We start from the raw sequence: 23,056 nt of genomic DNA, 5'->3' as shown, positions 1-23,056 counted from the left end.
CTTTTGTTCTGCTGCAGAAAATGCCTGCAAACATTAGAAGCGGATTCCACCAATATTTGTTATAATTCAGACTGGGAACCTCATGGAGGTCTTTGGAAAAGAAGAGAGACAAAACGAGAAAGAGCCCAAAGGAAGTGAAATGGGGCACAGGAAATGGGGATGGGAGCGATACAGGAAACAGGAAGTGTGAAACGTAATTAAGAGGAAGGTAAAGAATCTGTAGACAAATGGCCACTGAGAGAATTGGGGTTCAGTGGGGAATATGAAAGTGGAAAAGTAGGGAGGGCTCTCTCACCTTGTACTCTCCACTCGGTCTTTCCCTTCAGGATCATTTGGATTCCTCAAAAGAGAAAGGTAAAAACATATTCAGTGAGTGAACTTTAAATGGTACAAATAACCTGTCACTGGGGAGAGATTCTGCTCCCATTCCCTCCAGTAGCAGCTTCAGACTCCGCACAGACTCTTCTACACTGAGAAAATCAGAAGAACAAACGGTGCGGCTTAACAACACTGGCTCTTCAACATCGACTGACTTCTTACTCCTATTAAAGGAAAACTATACCCCCAAAAATAAATAGTAAAGCAACAGATCGATTATATCAAATTAAGTGGCATATTAAAGAATCTTACCAAACTGGAATATATATTTAAGTAAATATTGCCCTTTTACATCTTTTGCCTTGAACCCCCATTTCATGATGGTCTGTGTGCTGCCTCAGAGATCACCTGACCAGAAATACTGCAGCTCTAACTGTAACAGGAAGAGATCACCTGACCAGAAATACTACAGCTCTCACTGTAACAGGAAGAGATCACCTGAACAGAAATACTGCAGCTCTAACTGTAACAGGAAGAGATCACCTGACCAGAAATACTGCAGCTCTAACTGTAACAGGAAGAGATCACCTGACCAGAAATACTGCAGCTCTAACTGTAACAGGAAGCGATCACCTGACCAGAAATATTGCAACTCTAACTGTAACAGGGAGAGATCACCTGACCAGAAATACTGCAGCTCTGTCACAGGAAGAGATCACCTGACCAGAAATACTGCAGCTCTAACTGTAACAGGAAGAGATCACCTGACCAGAAATACTGCAGCTCTAACTGTAACAGGAAGAGATCACCTGACCAGAAATACTGCAGCTCTAACTGTAACAGGAAGAGATCACCTGACCAGAAATACTGCAGATCTCACTGTAACAGGAAGAGATCATCTGACCAGAAATACTGCAGCTCTAACTGTAACAGGAAGAGATCACCTGACCAGAACAACTGCAGCTCTAACTGTAACAGGAAGAGATCACCTGACCAGAACAACTGCAGCTCTAACTGTAACAGGAAGAGATCACCTGACCAGAAATACTGCAGCTCTAACTGTAACAGGAAGAGATCACCTGACCAGAAATACTGCAGCTCTAACTGTAACAGGAAGAGATCACCTGACCAGAAATACTGCAGCTCTAACTGTAACAGGAAGAGATCACCTGACCAGAAATACTGCAGCTCTAACTGTAACAGGAAGAGATCACCTGACCAGAAATACTGCAGCTCTAACTGTAACAGGAAGAGATCACCTGACCAGAAATACTGCAGCTCTAACTGTAACAGGAAGAAGTGTGGAAGCAAAAGACAGAACTCTGTCTGTTAATTGGCTCATGTGACCTAACATATTTGGTTTGTTTGAGTGCACCGTGAATCCTATGATCCCAGGGGGCGGCCCTTATTTTTTTTAAATGGAAATTTTTTCTATTTATGATTACCCAATGGCACATACTACTAAAAAATGTATATTATTATGAAAATGATTTATTTACATGAAGCCGGGTTTTACATATGAGCTGTTTTATGCAATATCTTTTTATAGAGACCTACATTGTTTGGGGGGTATAGTTTTCTTTTAAGTGTTTTATTTGTATATAAAGAGGCAATATGTATACTTGTGTGCCATGAATGGCTGAGAAGCAAAGGCTCATGGGAATACAGACAGTTGCTAATGAGGAAGGAGCTGCTAATCCTCAGAGCAGGTAAATGTGCCCTTACACTGAAGTCAAAATGTTCCTAAGGCTAGGGCCACACGGCGCGATTTTGCCGCGATTCTGCGCTGGGCGAGTTGCGAGTTACGAGTCGCTGCGGTTTTTAAGCCGAAATAGCTTTGTTAACTTTGGGCTGGCGTCAATGCAAATTGCGGCGAAATCGCTGCGCTAATTCACACGCGGCGATTCGTTTTCTATTGTCGCCCGAAGTTGCCTCGCTGGGCGTTTCCGGGCGACAGTAGAAAAAGAATCGCCGCGTGTGAATTAGCGCAGCGATTTCGCCGCGATTTGCATTGACGCCAGCGCCAAAGTTAACAAAGCTATTTCGGCTTAAAAACCGCAGCGACTCGTAACTCGCAACTCGCCCAGCGCAGAATCGCGGCAAAATCGCGCCGTGTGGCCCTAGCCTAATAACACAACGTTGGTGAGTGAAATACATTTGCTTGGAACATTCATTCGTGCTCATAGGGGGGTGCCAGACACCCTGTTTTTGTTTGTGGTTTCCAGGTAACCTCCCCCATAACAAAGGCTTAACTGTGGACAGTCATTGGCTCTACTAACTACTACACGTTTTATATTCAAACTGAAATGGCTTTATTACCTTTCGTAGAGCAAGAAAAAACAAAAAAATCCCCAAAAAACTTTAATTAAAGCAGCAGCTAAAAAGTAAGTGGAGCACAAAGCCCAAGTCATTGAGTTTATGTTGGAAAAGGGGAGACGCTGGTCATTGAGTCTCATTTATGGCACATCCATGGCTCATTGTTGTTACTGCCTGAAGGAACTTTAATAATGTTTCATTTCATATTGATCGAATAGTCAGCGAATAAAGTCGACACAAATCAGTATTATTAATGTGCTTTTTTTTTTTTTTTTTACCGATATTGAACCCATGGGACAGCCGGCTTCACATGCCTATTACTATTTATCCAAATCCAAATTCATCCCATTATTTTCTGAATATTTATACTTCAACCAAATCCGTATGGGTTATTTCCCGTTATTTATCAAAACTTTTCCTGAAAAATTCCAGTTCGGGAAAAAATTGTGAAAATCATCTGAAAATCTATTTTTTTTTGGGGATTTTTTTCACAAAATCTTCGAAACCCAGCACAGATCAGGAGATATCTTTCGGACTTCTCCCATTGACTTATATACAACCTTGCTAGGTCTGAGATGCTGGATTTTTGGGGTATAATAAATTCCGAAAAATTCGATTTTTTTTTTTCCCCACTAAAAATTCTCATTTTATAGTAAATGTTTTTTTTAAATTTTTCGAGTTTTTGGCGTTCAAACTTTAATAAATAACCCCCATGGAGTGGCCTTAAGCAAGATTGGCATTTTCTCTGCCGATGGGAAAAACTGCATTATTTCTGTTATCCGGAAAGTTCTGAATTACAGAAAGCCTGTCTCCCATAGACTCCATTATAATCAAATAATCCAAATTTCCTTTTTCTGTGTAATAATAAAACAGTCGCTTGTACTTGATCCCAACTAAGATATAATTAATCCTTATTGGAGGCAAAACCAGCCGATTGGCTTTATTTCATGTTTATGTGCTTTTCTAGTGGATCCAAATTATGGAAAGATCCCTTATCCAGAAAACCTTAGGTCCTGAGCATTCTGGATAACAGGTCCCATACCTGTACTCATGAAAGCAAAGTTCCAGCTAAAAAAAACAAACAATTTATTTGTAGATATCTTTCCTCTTGAGAATATGTAAATATTAGGGATGGGCGAATTTGATCTGTTTGGTTTCGCCAAAAATTTGCAGCCAGTGAAATGTCGCCAACGCCCGTTAAAGTCTATGGGCGTCAAAAATTTTTTGTGGCGCAGCGAAATTTTTTTGACTTACGTCTTTTTATTTTGAAGCACAACGCCATACAAGTCTATGGGCGTCATTTTTTCGGTGAAACAAGGCGATAACATTCGCCCATCCCTAGTAAATATGTTGTAAGTAATCGTCCAATTAAAGAGACAAAAGTAATAAAACGTGATTGTCGTTATTACACAGAATGTAAGTGTCTGCTGATGTTTAGTGTGGACGGAAGAAACATCTCTTTATAATTACTGGACTATATGAGCATCAGAGGAGGTCGCATTGAAGGAAGAACTAAATAACTGCAGTGGGAAATATGAAAAAGAATTACAAAATCTTCAGCAATCACAACACAAAGGGGGGAATTCACAAAAGTGTCAGGAACAAAAAAAAAAAAAGTCGTAGAAAGTGTCGTAGCAACAGCCGACCAATTCACAGAGAATTTACCCTCCAATTTTCTGACGTGTGCGACACTTTAAAAAAAAAAAAAAAAAGTGTCGTTAAAAGTGTTTTTTTGTCAGCGCCACTTTTCCCGAAATTTTTATGAATTTCTTAAAAAGTCATTCGTTTTGCCGACAATTTCTCCGACACATTAGGCTCTCCAAAATGAAGACAAAATGTCGTCGGTCCGAAGGAAAGATAAACGACATTTTAGAAAACGGTCTAAAATTTGCCTTTGTGAATTTGCCGTTCTTACGACATTTTACAAATCTGTCGACCGCCACTTCTGGGGTTACTTATTTTAGCGACACTTTTGTGAATTCCCCCCAAAGCGTGGGGAGGTACAGAGAGCTGAAAACAAAGTGCGTTGCCCAAGAAGAGACCAACAGAAACATGAGGCAGAGTTTTATGCTGCACAATGTTGTGGATTTTATAAATGAACCATTATCTGCCACATTTCTCTGCACTGAGACACAAACACACAGACATTAACCCAGGGAAAAGCTTGGGAATTATGTGGCAGTTGCTGTTAGTAACTGGGAGGAACAGAAGGGTGAGAGACAGACAGAGACAGTCAGAGAGAGACAGAGACAGTCAGAGAGAGACAGAGACAGACAGGGACAGTCAGAGACTGACAGAGACAGTCAGAGAGAGACAGAGACAGACAGAGACAGTCAGAGACTGACAGAGACAGTCAGAGAGAGAGAGACAGACAGGGACAGTCAGAGACAGACAGAGACAGACAGAGAGAGACGGGAAGGAGGGCAAATATAGTTTAAGAATAGTTGGGAAATCAATGCCTACCTTCTTGGAAATCTGAAAGACAGATTTCTAAACAGAGGGATGGGAGGAAAACAGAAAAAAAAAAAAACAGTAAGTAGGGGGAATTAAAAATACTAAAATATATGTCTTAAAGTGACATACAGGCCTTGAATTAAACCCATTCACTGTTGGAAAAAGATCAAACCCTCCACATTAAAATGCGCTACTAACTGGTGGAAAGTACAGGCGCACACAACATACATAAGCACAATCTCTTCTCCTTTGGAAATGAACACCATTAACTGAAGACAATATGAATTAGGGATGCACCAAATCCAGGATTCGGTGGAATCCTTCAGCCCGGCCGAATCCGAATTTGCATATGCAAATTAGTGGTGGGGAGGGAAATTGTGTGTTTTTTTGTCACAAAACAAGGCTTTGGGGGTTCGGCCGAATCCAATATAGTGGATTCGGTGCATCCCTAATATGAATATAAAAAAAAAAAAAAAATCACAAAGAAGCCGAAATCCTAACTTTAAAGGGATGCTGTCATGGGAATAAAAGTTCAAAATGCATCAGTTAATAGTGCTGCCCCAGCAGAATTCTGCACTGAAATCCATTTCTCAAAAGAGCAAACAGATTTTTTTATATTTCATTTTGAAATCTGACATGGGGCTAGACATATTGTCAGTTTCCCAGCTGCCCCAAGTCATGTGATAAACTTCAGTCACTCTTTACTGCTGTACTGCAAGTTGGAGTCATATCACATTCCCATTGTTCTAACAACAGAACAATGGGAAGGTAACCAGATAGCAGCTCCCTAACACAAGATAACAGCTGCCTGGTAGATCTAAGAACAGCACTCAATAGTAAAATCCAGGTCCCACTGAGACACATTCAGTTCCATTGAGTAGGAGAAACAACAGGCTGCCAGAAAGCAGTTCCATCCTACAGTGCTGGCTCTTTCTGAAATCACATGACCAGGCAAAATGAGCTGAGATGCACCTACACACCAATATTACAACTAAATACACTTGCTGCTTCAGGAATGACATTTTATATTGTACAGTCAATTATTTGCAGTGTAAATTTAGAAATAAAAATCATGACAGAATCCCTATAAAACATGCAAAGTATATTATACAATTCCCAGCCTGCTTTAATCTTTACAGTAAATGAGTTTTCACAAACTTACTTGCGCACAAATTTGGATGTAAATTTGCTAAATATGCTCCCTGTCGCCCCCCGCCGGCCCTGACTGATGCCAGAAGGAGAAGCGGGTGAGACAAATCCCAGGTTCTGTTGGTCCCGAGCTTGACGGACTTGGCCGGCATGAAATGTGCTGCGACTGGAAACACCACGTGGGAAGTTGTTCCGCTCTGTTGCGGCGCTGCTTATGTTGTGAGCTGATGGGGACGATACAGGCAGTCTCTGGGGGGCTGTGCTGTGGTGAACAAAAAGAAACAAATCACAGACAGTCGCACATTTATACTATAAAACATACGGCTCACAGATAAAGCAGCAACAATAACCAAAACTTCAACTCGACTACACCTCTGTGGAATGCATTTGTATCATGTTTATATATATATATATATATATATATATTATACGCAGTGCTTTACCTTAGTTTATAACTAGGGATGCACCGAATCCAGGATTCGGTTCGGGATTCGCCAGGATTCGGCCGTTTTCAGCAGGATTCGGATTCGGCCGAATCCTTCTGCCCAGCCAAACTGAATCCGAACCCGAATTTGCATATGCAAATTAGGGACAGGGAGGGAAATCACGTGACTTTTTGTCAGAAAACAAGAAAGTAAAAAATTTTTCCCCTTCCCACCCCTAATTTGCATATGCAAATTAGGGTTCGGATTCGGTTCGGTATTCGGCCGAACCGTTCACAAAGGATTCGGGGGTTCGGCCGAATCCAAAATAGTGGATTCGGTGCATCCCTATTTATAACAATAAATAAAAAATGGTGAATAACAAACGAGGGTTACAGATACAATCGAATTAAAGGGCCCTACATGTGAGAGTTTACAAACTCAAGGTTAGGGTACAACTGAGACATTGGGATTTTAGGAACAATGTTGTGATTTATGATACAGCAATGATGGATTAATTAAGGTACATTGAAAAGGCTTCTTTATACAGGTGGGTCTTTCAGGAGCGTTATGTGCCCCTACTCTATGTTGTTGTCCATCATCGTCCCAATAGGAGGGATGTTCCAGTGTAAAACAAAAGGCAAGTTGATTCAGATTGAGTTCAATAACTTACCAGGCATTGTGTGATTTAAGGTGGCCATACACGGGCCGATAAAAGCTGGAGACAGACCGTGTTGGCAGTTTATTGGCCCGTGTATGGGGCCCCCCGACGGGCTTCACCGATCGAGATCTGGCCGAAAGTCGGGCAGATCTCGATCGGATGGGACGAAAAATCCCGTCGGATCGCGGCTGCATCTATTCGTTGATGCGGTCCCACGATCCGACCGCCCATTACTATTCGTTAGGATCCGATCGTTGGGCCCTAGGGCCCACGATCGGATCAGCCCGATATTGCCCACCTCAAGGTGGGCATATCGGGAAGAGATCCGCTCGTTTGGTGACATCGCCAAACGAGTGGATCTCTCTGTGTATGGCCACCTTAAAGCTGGCCATACACAGGCAGATTAAAGCTGCTGTTATCAGGCCTTTAGACCAAATCGACAGTTTATCTGCCTGTGTATGGGGCTTCCGACAGGTATTCCAGATCGATATCTGGCCATGATATTGATTGGGAAGGTTTAATTTTTCCTGTCGGAGCCCATTGCTCCTCATTGTAATCCGACTGTTCAGTCCTAGTGCCGAATGTTCGGATTACCCCAATACAGCCCTGCCGTTTGTGGGCATATTGGGAAAAGATCTGCTCGATGTCGCCAGACGAGCGGATCTCTTTATGTAAAGACAACTTACACACATACACCTGTGGGATTTCACAACAGAGGAGTCAAATTGTGGTAAGAGCTATGGAAGATAAAGAGATTTGCTCACAGAAAATCTGCTCTGCTGCAAATAACTGATCTTGTGGAAATTTCTTCCCACCAGCATTAATGTGAATCGTTGATGGGAAAACATAGGGATCATTTGTTAGTCTTGTAGCAGCTAAAATTGCCTCGCTGGCTGCAGTGTGTAAGTTTTCCCATTGGAGATTTAAATGAATGGCTGTGAGAAAGCTTTTTCAGGAGATTAGTCGCCACACGGGGGACAATAAAAGCTGCAAACGGTGTCTCTCGTGACCAAGTCAGCCGCTTATTGCCAGACCTTTTGTCCCTACAGACTTGCCTTGCCCTTTGAACGTCACAGTTGCCATCCAGGGAAGGAGCGGGTTTGGAAGGGTGCACAGAAGTGGACATGGATTTCTGGTGCTGCCGGATCCGAGCAGAGGTGGCTGGGGCAGAAGCGGTGGAGGCGCGGGACCCAGGCATGGAGAAGCTGAGAGTGATATTCAAATGGAGAAACAAAGCACAAAATGGAGACACAGACTAGGAAACAATGAGGAAAGGGAGAAGCCAAACTTTTTGTAATGAAAACGTTTTCGACGGACAAAATGAACTTCTTCCACTGGGGATACACAAGACTAATGGGCAGATTTTTCAAGGGTTCAAGTGAAAATTCGAATTTCAAATTTCCACATTTTTTTATGGTCAAAACTGTCAAATGTTGTTAAAATTCGAATACAGTTTTTTAAAAAGATCCTAAATCGATTTTTTAGATTTATCATACACTGGCCCTTTATGAACTGGAATTCGACACCTAAAACCTGCCGAATTTGCTGTTTCAGCCTATGGAAGACATCCTGGGATCAATTTGGAGTTGTTTGCACCCTTAATGAATTTGAAAAACTCAAATCAAATTTGATTCAAGTTTTCGGGTCGATCCTATTCACCCCACTTTGAAAAATTAGATGTTTTTTAATAAATTTCGATTGGTCGAATTTCAGGTTCATGGGAGTTTTTCAAAAACTCCCATGGACTCTAAATTCGACCCTTGATAAATCTGCCCCAAAGTGTTATGGTAAACATGGGCTACTAAATCTATGACACTAGTGGGATGATACAATCGTGGCCTGTACATGGGAACGAATATACATGGGAACGAATATACATGGGAACTAACGTACATGGGAACTAACGTACATGGGAACTAACGTACATGGGAACTAACGTACATGGGAACTAACGTACATGGGAACTAACGTACATGGGAACTAACGTACATGGGAACTAACGTACATGGGAACTAACATACATGGGAACTAATGTACATGGGAACTAATGTACATGGGAACTAATGTACATGGGAACTAATGTACATGGGAACTAATATACATGGGAACTAATATACATGGGAACTAATATACATGGGAACTAATATACATGGGAACTAATATACATGAGGACTAATATACATGGGAACTAATATACAGGTGCTTCACCTGAATTGATGGCTTATAAATGAAATAAAGTAGTGGGTAGCAAATAAAGTGTTTTGCAAAAGATATGCTCCATTGTTTACCTAACACAGAAAGCAATGGCTTAAACGAGCAATTAAAGATTTGGCGCATTATGATGAGGTTTTCTGGTTTATGGTAGAACATGTCTCACCTGTCTTTGCCATTGTGTATAGACCCGGGCACAAGTGTGGCTCTGTCCAGCATTGGGGAGTTACGACTGCGATTAGTACCAGTAGAAAGAACACTGTTCTGCAAAGTGAAACAAAACAAACACAAAACAATCAGCAGCAATTATACAGGCTATTTGTATGTAGGGGGGAATAAATAAAACTCACACAATGACCTTTATACAAAACAAAGTTCTCACCACTTTGCTGAAAGCAACAGTATGAATACAAATTTACCAACTGCAGTCAAAGGACACTAGAGACTTAACAGATATTGTAGCAAAACAAAATAATTGTATTTGTCTTTCTATTATGGAACAGTCAGGAGCTTCTATACACAGGCAGTGGGTATTTATAACACCACAGATGTACTTAAAGGGGACTTTTTGTACTTTCCACATAAACATAACTTTTTGAAAAGTAAACATAATTTCAAGCAACTTTGCAATATACATCAATTAAAAAATATGCAGACTTTTCATGGTTTTTAATGGTTTGGAACTTTTGGTTTTGTTTGGCCGAATCTCCGCTTGCGCTCATCTTCAGAAAGCGATCGGGCGATCCATCGTGCCTTCCTTATAGGAGATAGCCAGGGAGAAGAAATCGAGCGTCGCACGATGGATCATCTCTTTTTTTGAAGAGGAGCGGAAGCAGAGTTTCGGGAAGTTATTTCTTAATAAAGACTTTGCAATTTTAAAGTTTAATTTGTGTTGGTGGTTTTTTTTTCGATATATACAAACATTTTTTTTTTTTAAAAAAATTTGATGTTACTGGTCCTTTAATGCTATTGGTATTACCAATGAGTAGAAAATGAACAGCATTTTCTATTTTCAGCCCTTCAGGTTAGCTTTTTTTTGGCATTACAAAGCTCACTCCCAGAAGTCCACACCAGCTCCACTAATTAAGAAATGCTGGAATTCATATATACACTAAATTTGGAGTGCTCAAGGTCTGTGACGTGACCTCCTCCATGAATTGATCACCATAAACATGAAATGAAAAATCAATGTTTGATATATATGTATGTATATATAATGACCCTTGCATATCCACGGCCCTTGCCTATCCACAGCCCTTGCCTATCCACGGCCCTCTCATATACATGGCCCTCGCATTCTGACAAAATAAGTAATGATGTATAATAGAGTGCAGGCAATTGGGTCTTCAAGAACAAACCGTAGATGGAGTTGGTGTTGTCTTCTTTCTGTCAAGCCCAGAAAGTGGACTTGGAGGAACTCTGACAGTGCTGCCGGATTTGCGCCCACTTTCTTTCTCATCCGCAGATCGTCTGTTTTCAGCATTGTTGCTTTGGGTTTTCTTGGAGTAGGAATTGGATTTGGGGATGGCTTGTCCAGCTGAAAGCGACAAATAATTTTATATTTTACTCGTTCATCAGGGTCAGTGCCACATAACTTGCAATGATAATAAAAGAAGTCATACAAGGCAACAAGGCATGTCAATTAATGTTATGTCTTACATTAAACGTATATAAATATTTGGAGGAATTTTCAAATACTAATTTAAAGAACTATCGAATAAAGAACTAAAATAAAAATTGAATATAAGCTTCAGCATACTGAAATAAGAAGTTTTATAAATATAACAAATTAAAAATCCTGCATTGTTTCTGAAATAATCAAGTTTATCTTCACTATTCCTCTCTCAGCATCTGTTTCTCTTCATTCTGTCTTCATGCAGCAGTTGGGTGTCAGATATTCACTGACAGTTAGATCCAATATATCTTATAGGGGGCTCCTTTTGCCTAGAAGATGTATTACTTGTAATACTCTACTATAATTTCCATTTCCATGGAATACCTGTAGAGCAAATTTTATCTACTGGTTTTTAAAGCACGGGGCATCCACTGATCAGATTCAACTACAGACTATCATCCTTCCAATAAGGGGAGAAAAAAGGAAGCGCAGACAACATCGCATCGTATCTTATATTATTTTGAACTATTAAAGAAGGAAAAAGCAGATTCGGCAACTCTCACTGAAAATGACCAAAATTGAGGTGGGGGGGGGGAAGAGACAAAAAAAGGACCCCATGTTAGTCTGCATTTCGGTGTACACATTTTATACAGATATTCAAGGGAATGTGTCATCATCATTTCCCTTTTCCTTCCCCTACCCTACTTTCTACAAAGGAGTTACTGTGTCAGCTTAAGTTTTAAATTATACCTAAACTGCCATTATCTCTTGGGCTGGCTGGATACACCCTTCATCATCAACTGCCACATCCCTTCTTTTCATGTAGACTGGTTGTGTTACTGAGCATTACTCACTGCTACACTATGGCAGCAATTCTTTTACTAAGAGCAATTTGCAAGGGAAACTATTCACTGTCTCCTGTGAGGATGTTTGGAGAGCTTGTCAATAACTTTCTACTGATGTGTAAGTTATGTATAAAAGTTATGTATAAGATATGTATAATATATGTAGAAGTTATGTATAAGATATGTATAATATATGTATAAGAAAGATTTGCTGCATAGTTGGCCCAATAGGAGCTACCCACATTCTCCTGATTTCATGCAATCTGTAGCAGAGAGGAATTGAAATAATCAAACCTACATATGGAATAATGTTCCGGGGAATAAAAGGAAAATAAACGTTTTCATTAAAATATAAAGCACCCACCCTGGTCACCAGGTCTCCTCTGCTTGGGATTGGCTGATACACTGCGCTGCACCTTGTGAGCAGGTGACGAAACAATGTTATTACTGACGCCTGGTGGGGGTCTGGGCTTCAGAGTTAAGTGGTCATTATCCATCTGAGAATTAAAACAAAAATGAAAATGAGGTTGTTGGATTCAAAAGTCCAAAAAAGATAAAAAAAAATCAGGTATCCAATTTGTGATTTTGCACATGAATAAGAAAACCACAAACCATAAAGTATAAATACACATTTCTAGAGTAGGTGGAAGCACAAAATGTATCATGTAACCATAAGAACAGAAGATACTGGTTTGTTTCAGTTGTTATTTAATAAAAGTATAAGGTTATATTTTCCAAAAAGACCTGTCATTTGTTTTATATGAACTTTGACTTTAAAAAAACTGAAGTTGATGGACACAATTGCTTTACATATCCCTTTCTGTATTTAGATTATTTTTCTTAGGGGCCGATTCACTAACTTCGAGTGAAGGATTTGAGGTAAAAAAACTTCGGAATTCAGTTTTTTATGGGCTACTTTGACCATCGAATGGGCTACTACGACCTTCGACTACGAATCGAAGGATTCGAACTAAAATTCATTCGACCATTCGACTATTCGATAGTCGAAGTACTGTCTCTTTAAGAAAAAACTTCGACCCCCTAGTTCGCCATCTAAAAGCTACCGAACTCAATGTTAGCCTATGGGGAAGGTCCCCATAGGCTTGCCTAACTTTTTTTGATCGAAGGATATTCCTTCGATCGTTGGATTAAAATCCTTCGAAACGTTCGATTCAAAGGATTTTATCGTTCGATCGAAGGAATAATCCTTCGATCGTTTGATCGAACTATCTGCGCTAAAATCCTTCGACTTCGATATTCGAAGTCGAAGGATTTTAATTCCCAGTCGAATATCGAGGGTTAATTAACCCTCGATATTCGACCCTTTGTGAATCGGCCCCTTAGTCTCTGTCGTCTTCCAGAAAGTGACAAAGTGCTGCGAGTGCCATTGCCCTGTTTTTTAATAGAGAAACAGATTGCATAAAATTAAAAATCTTATTTCATTTGTTCACTGTACATTTGTCTATTCGGTGAACATAAAAAGTTTTTTTTTTATTGCATTATCAGTTCCGTTGGATTCCAAGCAACGTTTTTTTAGGCCCTCTCTGGCATCTCACTTTTCGGTTTCAGCTTGGTGACATTATGTTTAATGCTGGTAATGTAAGAAGTGATTGTTAAGCCGCTTATTAAAGGACTTCAACAATTAAATTAATTAAAGTAAGTAAAAAAACGCTTTAGTGTGCAACATTTGTAACTGTAAAAAATGTAAATCTGGGATTTAAAAACTCAGATGTTACCGGGATCATTTTGAACAATACAGACAACAAAATATCATCAGGGAGAGACTCGCCACAGAAGTGGAATTTCATACCTCAGACGACTTGTAGCCCAGCAGTAGGTAAGTAGCCATGACCTCGTTGTATTTCTGGTTAACTAGAGAGTCTGTGATTTCCTCGTTTGTATAGCCCATGGTCACCATTAACTCTGTTTTTGGAAAATGTACAAAACAAATATTTAACATGCATGAAAAAACTATTATAATTACATTTACACGCTTGAAGAACTAAATCCAATTCTGAAAATAGAGTGGAAAATGTCCTATTCCTGTATGTGTTAAAAGAATATCCCCTTCCAGCCTCCACCTGCACCTAAAAGCTCCCTGCACCAGCTATGAAACTGCACAGTAGCACAACAGCAGGGTTGGTGGCCACCCTTATCTTCCATGACACTTCTTACTTCTGGCTCTCTGGCCAGTGATCTTTTGCAATGTGCAATGGAAACCAGAATCCCACTGTGCTACTCCATAGCTAGTTACAAACACTTGGAAGTGGGTTGGGTTCTCCTTCAATGACATTACATGTGATCAGACATCTGAATGTGAAGCCACAGGAGAAAGTTTGTAGAGGTTTTAAAGGGATTCGGTCATGATTTTTATGATGCAGTTTTTATTTCTAAATGACACTGTTTACACTGCAAATAATTGACTGTACAATATAAAATGTCATTCCTGAAGCAGCAAGTGTATTTAGTTGTAATATTGGTGTGTAGGTGCATCTCAGCTCATTTTGCCTGGTCATGTGATTTCAGAAAGAGCCAGCACTTTAGGATGGAACTGCTTTCTGGCAGGTTGTTGTTTCTCCTACTCAATGTAACTGAATGTGTCTCAGTGGGACCTGGATTTTACTATTGAGTGTTGTTCTTAGATCTACCAGGCAGCTGTTATCTTGTGTTAGGGAGCTGCTATCTGGTTACCTTCCCATTGTTCTGTTGTTAGGCTGCTGGGGGGGGGGGGTGATATCACTCCAACTTGCAGTACAGCAGTAAAGAGAGACTGAAGTTTATCAGAGCACAAGTCACATGACTGGGGCAGCTGTGACCTGAGATGCACCTACACACCAATATTACAACTTAAAAATACACTTGCTGCTTCAGGAATGAAAATTTATATTGTAGAGTGAATTATTCGCAGTGTAAACAGTGTCATTTAGAAATAAAATCTACATCATAAAAATCATGACAGAATCCCTTTAAATGAATTGTTCAGTGTAAAAATGAAAAACTGAAATATAGTTAGTTAGGCAAAAATGTAATGTATAAAGGCTGGAGTGAGTGGATGTGTAACATAATAGCCAGAACACTACTTCCTGCTCTCTTGGTTTCCACGGATCCATTCACTTTATACATTACATTTTTGGCTAACTAACTATATTAGAAACATTGTTTATTTCGCACAGACTATTTACCCAGTTTACACTGAACTGTTCCTTTAACAACACAACACTACATGGAAATGTATGGGGAAAGAAATGAATATATAGCTCCTTGCCAGCTGGAAAACAAACAGACCTGTTCTTTTGGGGTCCTTGTAATCTGGAATTGGCTCCACATAGGGCTTCAGTTCATCTTCTTCATGTCCAACATTCATCCAGCGATCCCTCATTATTTGCTAAAGTGAATTATGCACACAAAATTTTGACACCGTGTTATCACAAATTAATAAACATTTTTAATGGGTTGACCAAGCAAATTCATACTTAGCTAAAAATGAATGACTCATAAGAATACAACACCAAATTAGCTGTAATTTCCCAAAAAAAATATACTGTATCGGTTTATAAAACACAAAAGCCATGAATATCTTGGAAATTATATCCTTATAAACGGTGAGTTCTGATGTCATCAGTTATAAACGGTGAGTAGTGATGTCATTTCTGTCACATGACTCACTAACACTTGTGTATTATAATAAATAAAGTACCCCTGTTGCAAAATATGAGGATATTAGAAGTTACCTCGGAGTTCCATGACCTGTATAAAAACACTCGGCCTTGTGTATTTATATGGTCATGAAACTCCTCAGTAACTTATAATATCCTTATATTTTACAAAAGGGGCTACTTTATTCGCTATATAAAACACAAAAAAGCCATGAATATCATGCAAATTATATCCTTTTAAATGGTGACTAGTGATGTCATTTCTGTCACATGACTACAACTTGTGTATTATAATAAGTAATGTACCCCTTGTTGGAAAATGAGGATATTACCGTATATACTCGTGTATAAGCCGACCCGTGTATAAGCCGAGGTACCTAATTTTACCTACAAAAACTGGGAAAACTTATTGACTCGAGTATAAGCCTAAACACAACTACAGCCCTGTCTCCCAGCAGCGCACATTCTGCCAAAGCGACCCCCCCAGCGATCAACTGGACTTCTTTGCAAAGCTGATGGTGACAGAGAATTGCCAAACGGATTACTGTGTGCATTGTCCCACTGTCCCACTACCATGTGCAGAGGGTGCTGTTTGATATTGCCATCACTGTTAATCTTTTGTATAACCAACAGAGGGTGCTGTGTGATATTGCAGTCACTGTTATTCTTTCATACAACCAACAGAGGGCGCTGTGTGATATTGCAGTCACTGTTAATCTTTCATATAACCAACAGAGGGCGCTATGTGATATTGCAGTCCCGGTTATTCTTTTATACAACCAACAGATGGCACTGTGTGATATTGCAGTCCCTGTTATTCTTTCATACAACCAACAGATGGCGCTGTGTGATATTGCAGTCTCTGTTATTCTTTCATACAACCAACAGATGGCGCTGTGTGATATTGCAGTCTCTGTTATTCTTTCATACAACCAACAGATGGCACTGTGTGATATTGCAGTCACTGTTAATCTTTCATATAACCAACAGAGGGCGCACTGTTATTCTTTCATATAACCAACAGAGGGCATTGTGGGATATTGCAGTCTCTCCCCAAGTGAACTGTTGGTATAGGAATGATTAAAAGTGACTGCAATCTCAGCTACTCGGGTCGGGTACCGCTGACCCGCGTATAAGCCGAGGTAGACTTTTTCAGCACATTTTGGATGCTGAAAAACTCGGCTTATACGCGGGTATATACGGTATATGGTCATGGAACTCCTCGTTGACTTATAATATCCTTATATTTTACAATATATTTTTATTCACTATATAATATATATATATATATATATATATATATATATATATATATATTTTCTTACCTCTAGAGTTCCCCTCTTGGAGGGGTTTAATATGAGAAATTTCTTTAGCAGGTTTTCACAATCCGTGGACATATAAAAAGGAATACGATATTTCCCCCGTAATACTCGCTCACGCAACTCCTAGGGGTGGGGGAGAGAACAGAACAAGTTAAAATCTCTATTAACTTCTGTGTTTGATCACTCTAAACATGGGGGCTCTGGTTTCCCCACACAATCTAAAAGTATACAGGTTGAATGACTGGCTTTTGATATAACTGTGTGAACTGTGTGAGCGAGTGTGAATATGTGCTACATAAGTAAGCGCTACATAAGTATCTAATATAGTTAGTTAGGCAAAAATGTAATGTATAAAGGCTGGAGTGACTGGATGTGTAACATAATAGCCAGAACACTACTTCCTGCTTTTCAGCTCTCTTGCTTTCCACTGATTGGTTACCAGGCAGTAACCAATCAGATACTTGAAGGGGGCCACATGGCTCATATCTGTTGCTTTTGAATCTGAGCTGAATTTTTTTTTCAATCTTCAGAAATCTCAAGACATGACAACCTTCCACAAACCTGTGATGTTAAGATCCCATATTTATGTTCTTTAAATAGGGCAGGGCCTGCTATATTATCACTTAATTACCATTCCATTCAACACCTGACCCTTCAAATGAAGTGAAAGTCCTAGAGGTTCACATACGCTTGCAACACACATATGTAACCTAGGATCATTTCTCTCAATAAATAAAAAAAAATATTATTATGTTTTTGACTTTTAACTGGTTTCTTAGTACCTAATATTAGAACTTGCTTGTTAGGTCATATTTAAGTAGAAATATTAAATGTAAAAAGAGCTCACAACATCAAGCATAAATAAAATGCCAATTACTATTTTAAACTGCCACTTTGATGCTTGTCTCCTTTAGCAACCCACAATATGACCAGAATTTAAAGTAGATTATTATACTGTCAAAAGCCCTGTACCATCCATTTTTTTTTGCCCCCACCCTTTTGGAAAAGGGCACTTAACTTCCAAATCCCTATGGTACAGTTGAACTCCTTCAGTCCATTTGGGTACAAAGTACTGGCTCATGTACATTAAATACTCTGAAACGGGACTCTAACCTAACTGACATACTGATGCCTACACAGGGAAAAAGAACCATGTATAACATAAGTCAGTGTTTAATTAAGCTTATAGCAACCCTTTATAACAATTGAGAAATCGAATAACAGTATTCAGAGGTCCGCGCTTACCTTCAAATTCTGTCCATCAAAGGGAAGAGAACCGCTAACAAGTGTATAGAGAATAACACCCAAGCTCCATACATCAACCTCAGGACCATCATATTTTTTGCCCTGAAAAAGTTCAGGTGCTGCATACGGGGGGCTTCCACAAAATGTGTCTAGCTTGTTCCCAAACGTGAATTCATTGCTGAAGCCAAAGTCAGCAATCTTAATGTTCATGTCTGAGTCTAGCAGCAAGTTCTCAGCCTGTGTCAAAACAAGAAAATAACTAAATTACAAAAAAAAAGATGTGTAAAATAACAATACAATCAAAAGAAAGGATATCTGTTAATAGTGTTGCTCCAGAAGAATTCTGCACTGAAATCCATTTCTCAAAAGAGCAAACAGATTTTGTTTATATTTAGTTTTGAAATCTGACATGGGGCTAGACATGTGGTCGGTTTCCCAGCTGCCCCCAGTCATGTGACTTGTGCTCTGATAAACTTCAGTCTCTCTTTAATGCTGTACTGCAAGTTGGACTGATATCACCCCCAGCAGCTTAACAATAGAACAATTAGAAGGTAACCAGATAGCAGCTCCCTAACACAAGATAACAGCTGCCTGGTAGATCTAAGAACAGCACTCAATAGTAAAATCCAGGTCCCACTGAGACACATTCAGTTCCATTGAGTAGGAGAAACAACAGGCTGCCAGAAAGCAGTTCCATCCTAAAGTGCTGGCTCTTTCTGAAATCACATGACCAGGCAAAATGAGCTGAGATGCACCTACACACCAATATTACAACTAAATACACTTGCTGCTTCAGGAATGACATTTTATATTGTACAGTCAATTATTTGCAGTGTAAACAGTGGAATTTAGAAATAAAAACGACACCATAAAAATCATGACAGACTCCCTTTAAGCACCATGTGGTAATAGAGACAGTAGGAAGGAGGTCCCTTCTCCATGTTTTCCATGCGGTGATTCTAATGGATTCAGATAACAGGGAATATTCAGGAGATTTGTCACCTACCAGTAATACAGATTCCCTGCAGGTGACAAATCCCTTTGTGTGTCATTACCCTAAAGGTACATACACATACTGTTGTGAGAAGAGGTTGTTCTCTTTACTGTACAGCAATGTATATGGCAACTGATCTTGTGTTTTCCCCCATGTATCCACATGTATAGAGACCGATGCAATACAGATTTGCATGCGATATTTTGTACAGCTTGTAAACCCCCCACACACAAACAAATATTCTATGTACTTTGCCTCTGCAACAACTTACCTTCAAGTCTCTATGCACAATTAACTTTTGATGGCAATACTGTACAGCGGATACAATCTGAAATAAAGAAAAATTCAGCGCTCAAAATATATATATATATATATATATTTATTTATTTTATTATGTGAGTGTATGGATGCTGGGTTTCATTAGGAGGGGTTGAACTTGATGGACTTAGGTCTTTTTTCAATCCAACTTAACTATGTAACTATGCATGCCTACATGTAGCCATACATTTGACCATTTCTACAATGTATACAGATAGAAAAAAAAGTAACAAAAAGATCAATTTCAACTAAAAATAACGGGTTAAGAAAGTTTTTATTTTTATTTACCTGCCGGAATTTGGCACGGGCTTCTTTCTCTTTCATACGTCCATGTGCAACAAGGTAATCAAACACTTCTCCTGGAACACATGAAATAATTTGGAAAATGAATCCTATATATTTAAAAACAAAGCCACATAAAGTGTATACCATACAGAAAAAATGTAGACCAGACGAATGGTTGGATGCAATAAGAAAAAACTGTTGCTAAAAAAGTTCTGTTCAGAAAAAGATGTACATAAGGCACATACAGATACTACAATTAATACACGTTTTTGACAGAAATTAAATGCCCATCGTAGAAACCTCCAAAATTACAACTGCATATAAGGGATTTTACAAAGTAATTACTTGCTTTTTCAAATAAAAGAAAGGATCATCCCTGGCTCTCAAAGAGCACCTGTTTATATGACAGCTCTATTGGCGTTGTGGAACTACTTTCTCGTTGCAACTGGGACACTCCCAGCCTTGGGATATGGCTCTAATTGTTGATTATATTGACCTCACGACTAAGATATATCTTTTGATCTATGTATACTGTAACATTTCTATGCTTGTTTGCACTTTGCATATATTTTGCTGTATGACAAAATTTCATAAATAAAAATATTTAAAAAAAAGAAAGGATCATACCTCCACTAGCATACTCCATAACAAGGTACAGAGTCTTCTCAGTTTCAATAACCTCAAATAAATTAACTGCAAGAGAGGAAGAGAGTCATGAAAAGCAAATGATAGAAAACAACGACGATCGTTTGATATTAAAAATAAATACCTTATAAGAGAGGATAAATAATATTAAAGAGTAAAAATAAACAGGAGGGGGACAGAGAGTATAGCGTGAAAAAAATGCAGGAATCACCAATACATGAAAAGACTGAATTGATGATGAAGAGATAGAAAATCACATTATAGACAAAGATGACAAAGAATGAAAAATGGGAAAAGTACTGATAATACCTATGTTAGGGTGGTTTAAAACTTTCATGATCCTCACTTCTCTGAAAAGCTGGAATAAACAAAAAAAATAATTAAGACTCTCCAAACCAACTATTAGGGCAGAGACACACGGTCAGATTCGAGGAGATTAGTCGCCCGGTGACAGATCTCCTCTTCTTTGGGCGACTAATCTCCCCGAACTGCCTCCCTGCCAGATAGAATGTAAATCGCTGGGGGGTTGGCACTCTGAGCGCTTCGTTTTCCGAAGTCTCCCAAAGTTTCCTCTTGAGGCAACTTCGGAAAACGAAGTGCTCTGAGTGCCAACCCACTGGTGATTTACATTCTAGCTGGCAGGGAGGCAGTTCGGGGAGATTAGTTGTCCCGAAGAAGAGGAAGATTTGACACCGGGCGACTAATCTTCCTGAATGTGAGTGTGTGTCTCTGCCGTTATGGGTATAACATACAAAGCCTCTTGATTGTAGCAATCATATTTAACATATAATATTTAACAATATTAGTTCACATTATTAACTTTTAACATATTATGGCTCTTCCTACTTTAAGGTTAAGGCCACACTGGGAGTTTTGGGTTGATTTGGTCGCCTGGCGACTAATTGCCTCATCTTTGCGGCGACCAATCTGCCCAAACGCCTTCCCTCACCCTGCGCCGGCTAAAATGAAAAAACGCCCGCGCAAATCACACGCGGCGGTTAGATTTCAGAAGTCGCCTGAAGTTGGCTCACACGGAGAATCGATGCGTGTGATTAGCGCCGGTGTTTTTTCATTGTAGCCGGCGCAGAGTGAGGGAAGGCTTTTGGGGGAGATCGGTTGCCGCAAAGACAAGGCGATTAGACGCCATGCGGCCAAATCTCCCCAAAACACCCAGTGTGGCCTAACCCTTAACTAAGTTTCAATGATTGTTTTTCATGTTGCCTTCCTCTTCTGCCTCTTTCCAGCTTTTAAATAGGGACAGCGAAAAATACTGCATTGTGGGGATTCAATTCTATTCTTATTGTAACGTTTGGGTTTGAGCTTCCAGACACAACAGAGTTTCAAATCTGCCAATCTGTTAGGGAGGCCACTGGGAAGGCCCTATACACAAGCAGAGAACTTGCCTGATTGAAGGAGCCAAATTGCCCATTTTAAATCTGCCTATGTATGGCCTGGTTGGCTGAAATTCCAACCTGGAGGGTTAGTGAATAAAAACACTAAAGAATTCATAAACTAAAAAAAATAAAAGATAAAGATCAATTACAAACTGACTAAGAATATGACTGTCTACAGTATAGCCAACATACATTATGAGGCAAACTACCGATTTAACATTCTCCAGTAGTTTGAAATGTTGTGTGTGAAGCAGTTCTCAGAAGACGGCCAATACCAGAGGCTTTTTGTTAAGGCAAAACAAGTTCTAATAAGCTTTAACTACAGGGACCCAAATAATGAATGGATCTGAATACACTAGACTGTGGGACCTGTTATCCAGAATGCTCGGGATCTGGTGTTTTCCAGATAACAGATCTTTCCATAATATGCATCTTCATGTCTTAAGTCTACCAGAAAATCATGTAAACATGAAATAAAGCCAATAGGCTGGTTTTGCCTCCAATAAGGATTAATTATATCTTAGTTAGGATCAAGTACAAGTGACTGTTTTATTATTACACAGAAAAAGGAAATGCCATTTTTGAGTCAGGAAGGATTTTTTTCCACTCTGAGGCAAATTGGAGAGGCTTCAGATGGGGTTTTTTTTTTGCCTTTCTCTGGATCAACTGGCATTTAGGCAGGATAAAAAAAGTTAAAAAAGGTTGAACTTGATGGACATGTGAATTAATTATTATAATTATTCTTATATTTAGGAAAACATTTTTAAACATATTCATTTGCCTTTAGTAATACCAGAATATTTCTTACCTTCTGTAGACTTGATGAGTTAAGTTGTGTTTTATCTATAATTTTTACAGCAACCTAAAAAGAAAGCAAATGAGAACATATTAGTGTTTAATATATTAATTCTAAATAATAAAAGAAAAATTTCTCCAACCTGAAATGCAGACAGTCGGTCGATGTTAACATTTTATCTTTAGCTTAATCACCAAAAACAAGAATTAAGCTCCAAATTATTCTATTCACTTTAGTGGTGGGGGTGCCTAACATTTTGGCAACCCCCAATGAATTAGTTATGCGTCATTAAAAAAAAAAAAGGGGGGGCATTGGCATGGATGTTGGTCATTATGTGATTGGACTGGTTGAAATACATGTATGGCTAACAATGTAGACTGCTAGCCTGCAGGAGGCTCAGTTGGATAAAA

General features: G+C 39.3%; 1 protein-coding gene across 10 annotated transcripts in view; it reads right to left on the bottom strand.

Moving 5' to 3' along the window:
• Positions 1-23,056, bottom strand: part of mark2.S (microtubule affinity regulating kinase 2 S homeolog) — a 65,714-nt gene that overhangs the window by 2,568 nt on the left and 40,090 nt on the right. For 3 of the 10 annotated variants that reach the window (XM_041591235.1, XM_041591236.1, XM_041591234.1), the window contains 16 exons: positions 22,659-22,712; positions 20,766-20,814; positions 20,439-20,504; positions 19,815-19,885; positions 19,480-19,536; positions 18,215-18,451; positions 16,973-17,092; positions 15,277-15,376; positions 13,802-13,914; positions 12,356-12,488; positions 10,890-11,068; positions 9,698-9,795; positions 8,376-8,525; positions 6,251-6,499; positions 5,098-5,124; positions 296-340 (listed from right to left, as the gene is read on the bottom strand). In XM_041591235.1, the coding sequence (XP_041447169.1) occupies positions 296-340; positions 5,098-5,124; positions 6,251-6,499; positions 8,376-8,525; positions 9,698-9,795; positions 10,890-11,068; positions 12,356-12,488; positions 13,802-13,914; positions 15,277-15,376; positions 16,973-17,092; positions 18,215-18,451; positions 19,480-19,536; positions 19,815-19,885; positions 20,439-20,504; positions 20,766-20,814; positions 22,659-22,712 (1,748 nt within the window). 10 annotated transcript variants of the gene reach the window in all.

The sequence above is a fragment of the Xenopus laevis genome, chromosome 4S, assembly GCF_017654675.1.
Source record: "Xenopus laevis strain J_2021 chromosome 4S, Xenopus_laevis_v10.1, whole genome shotgun sequence".
NCBI classification, from domain to species: Eukaryota; Metazoa; Chordata; class Amphibia; order Anura; family Pipidae; genus Xenopus; species Xenopus laevis.
Note: the sequence above shows the minus strand (reverse complement) of the source record. Positions and strands in the feature narration are given on the sequence as shown.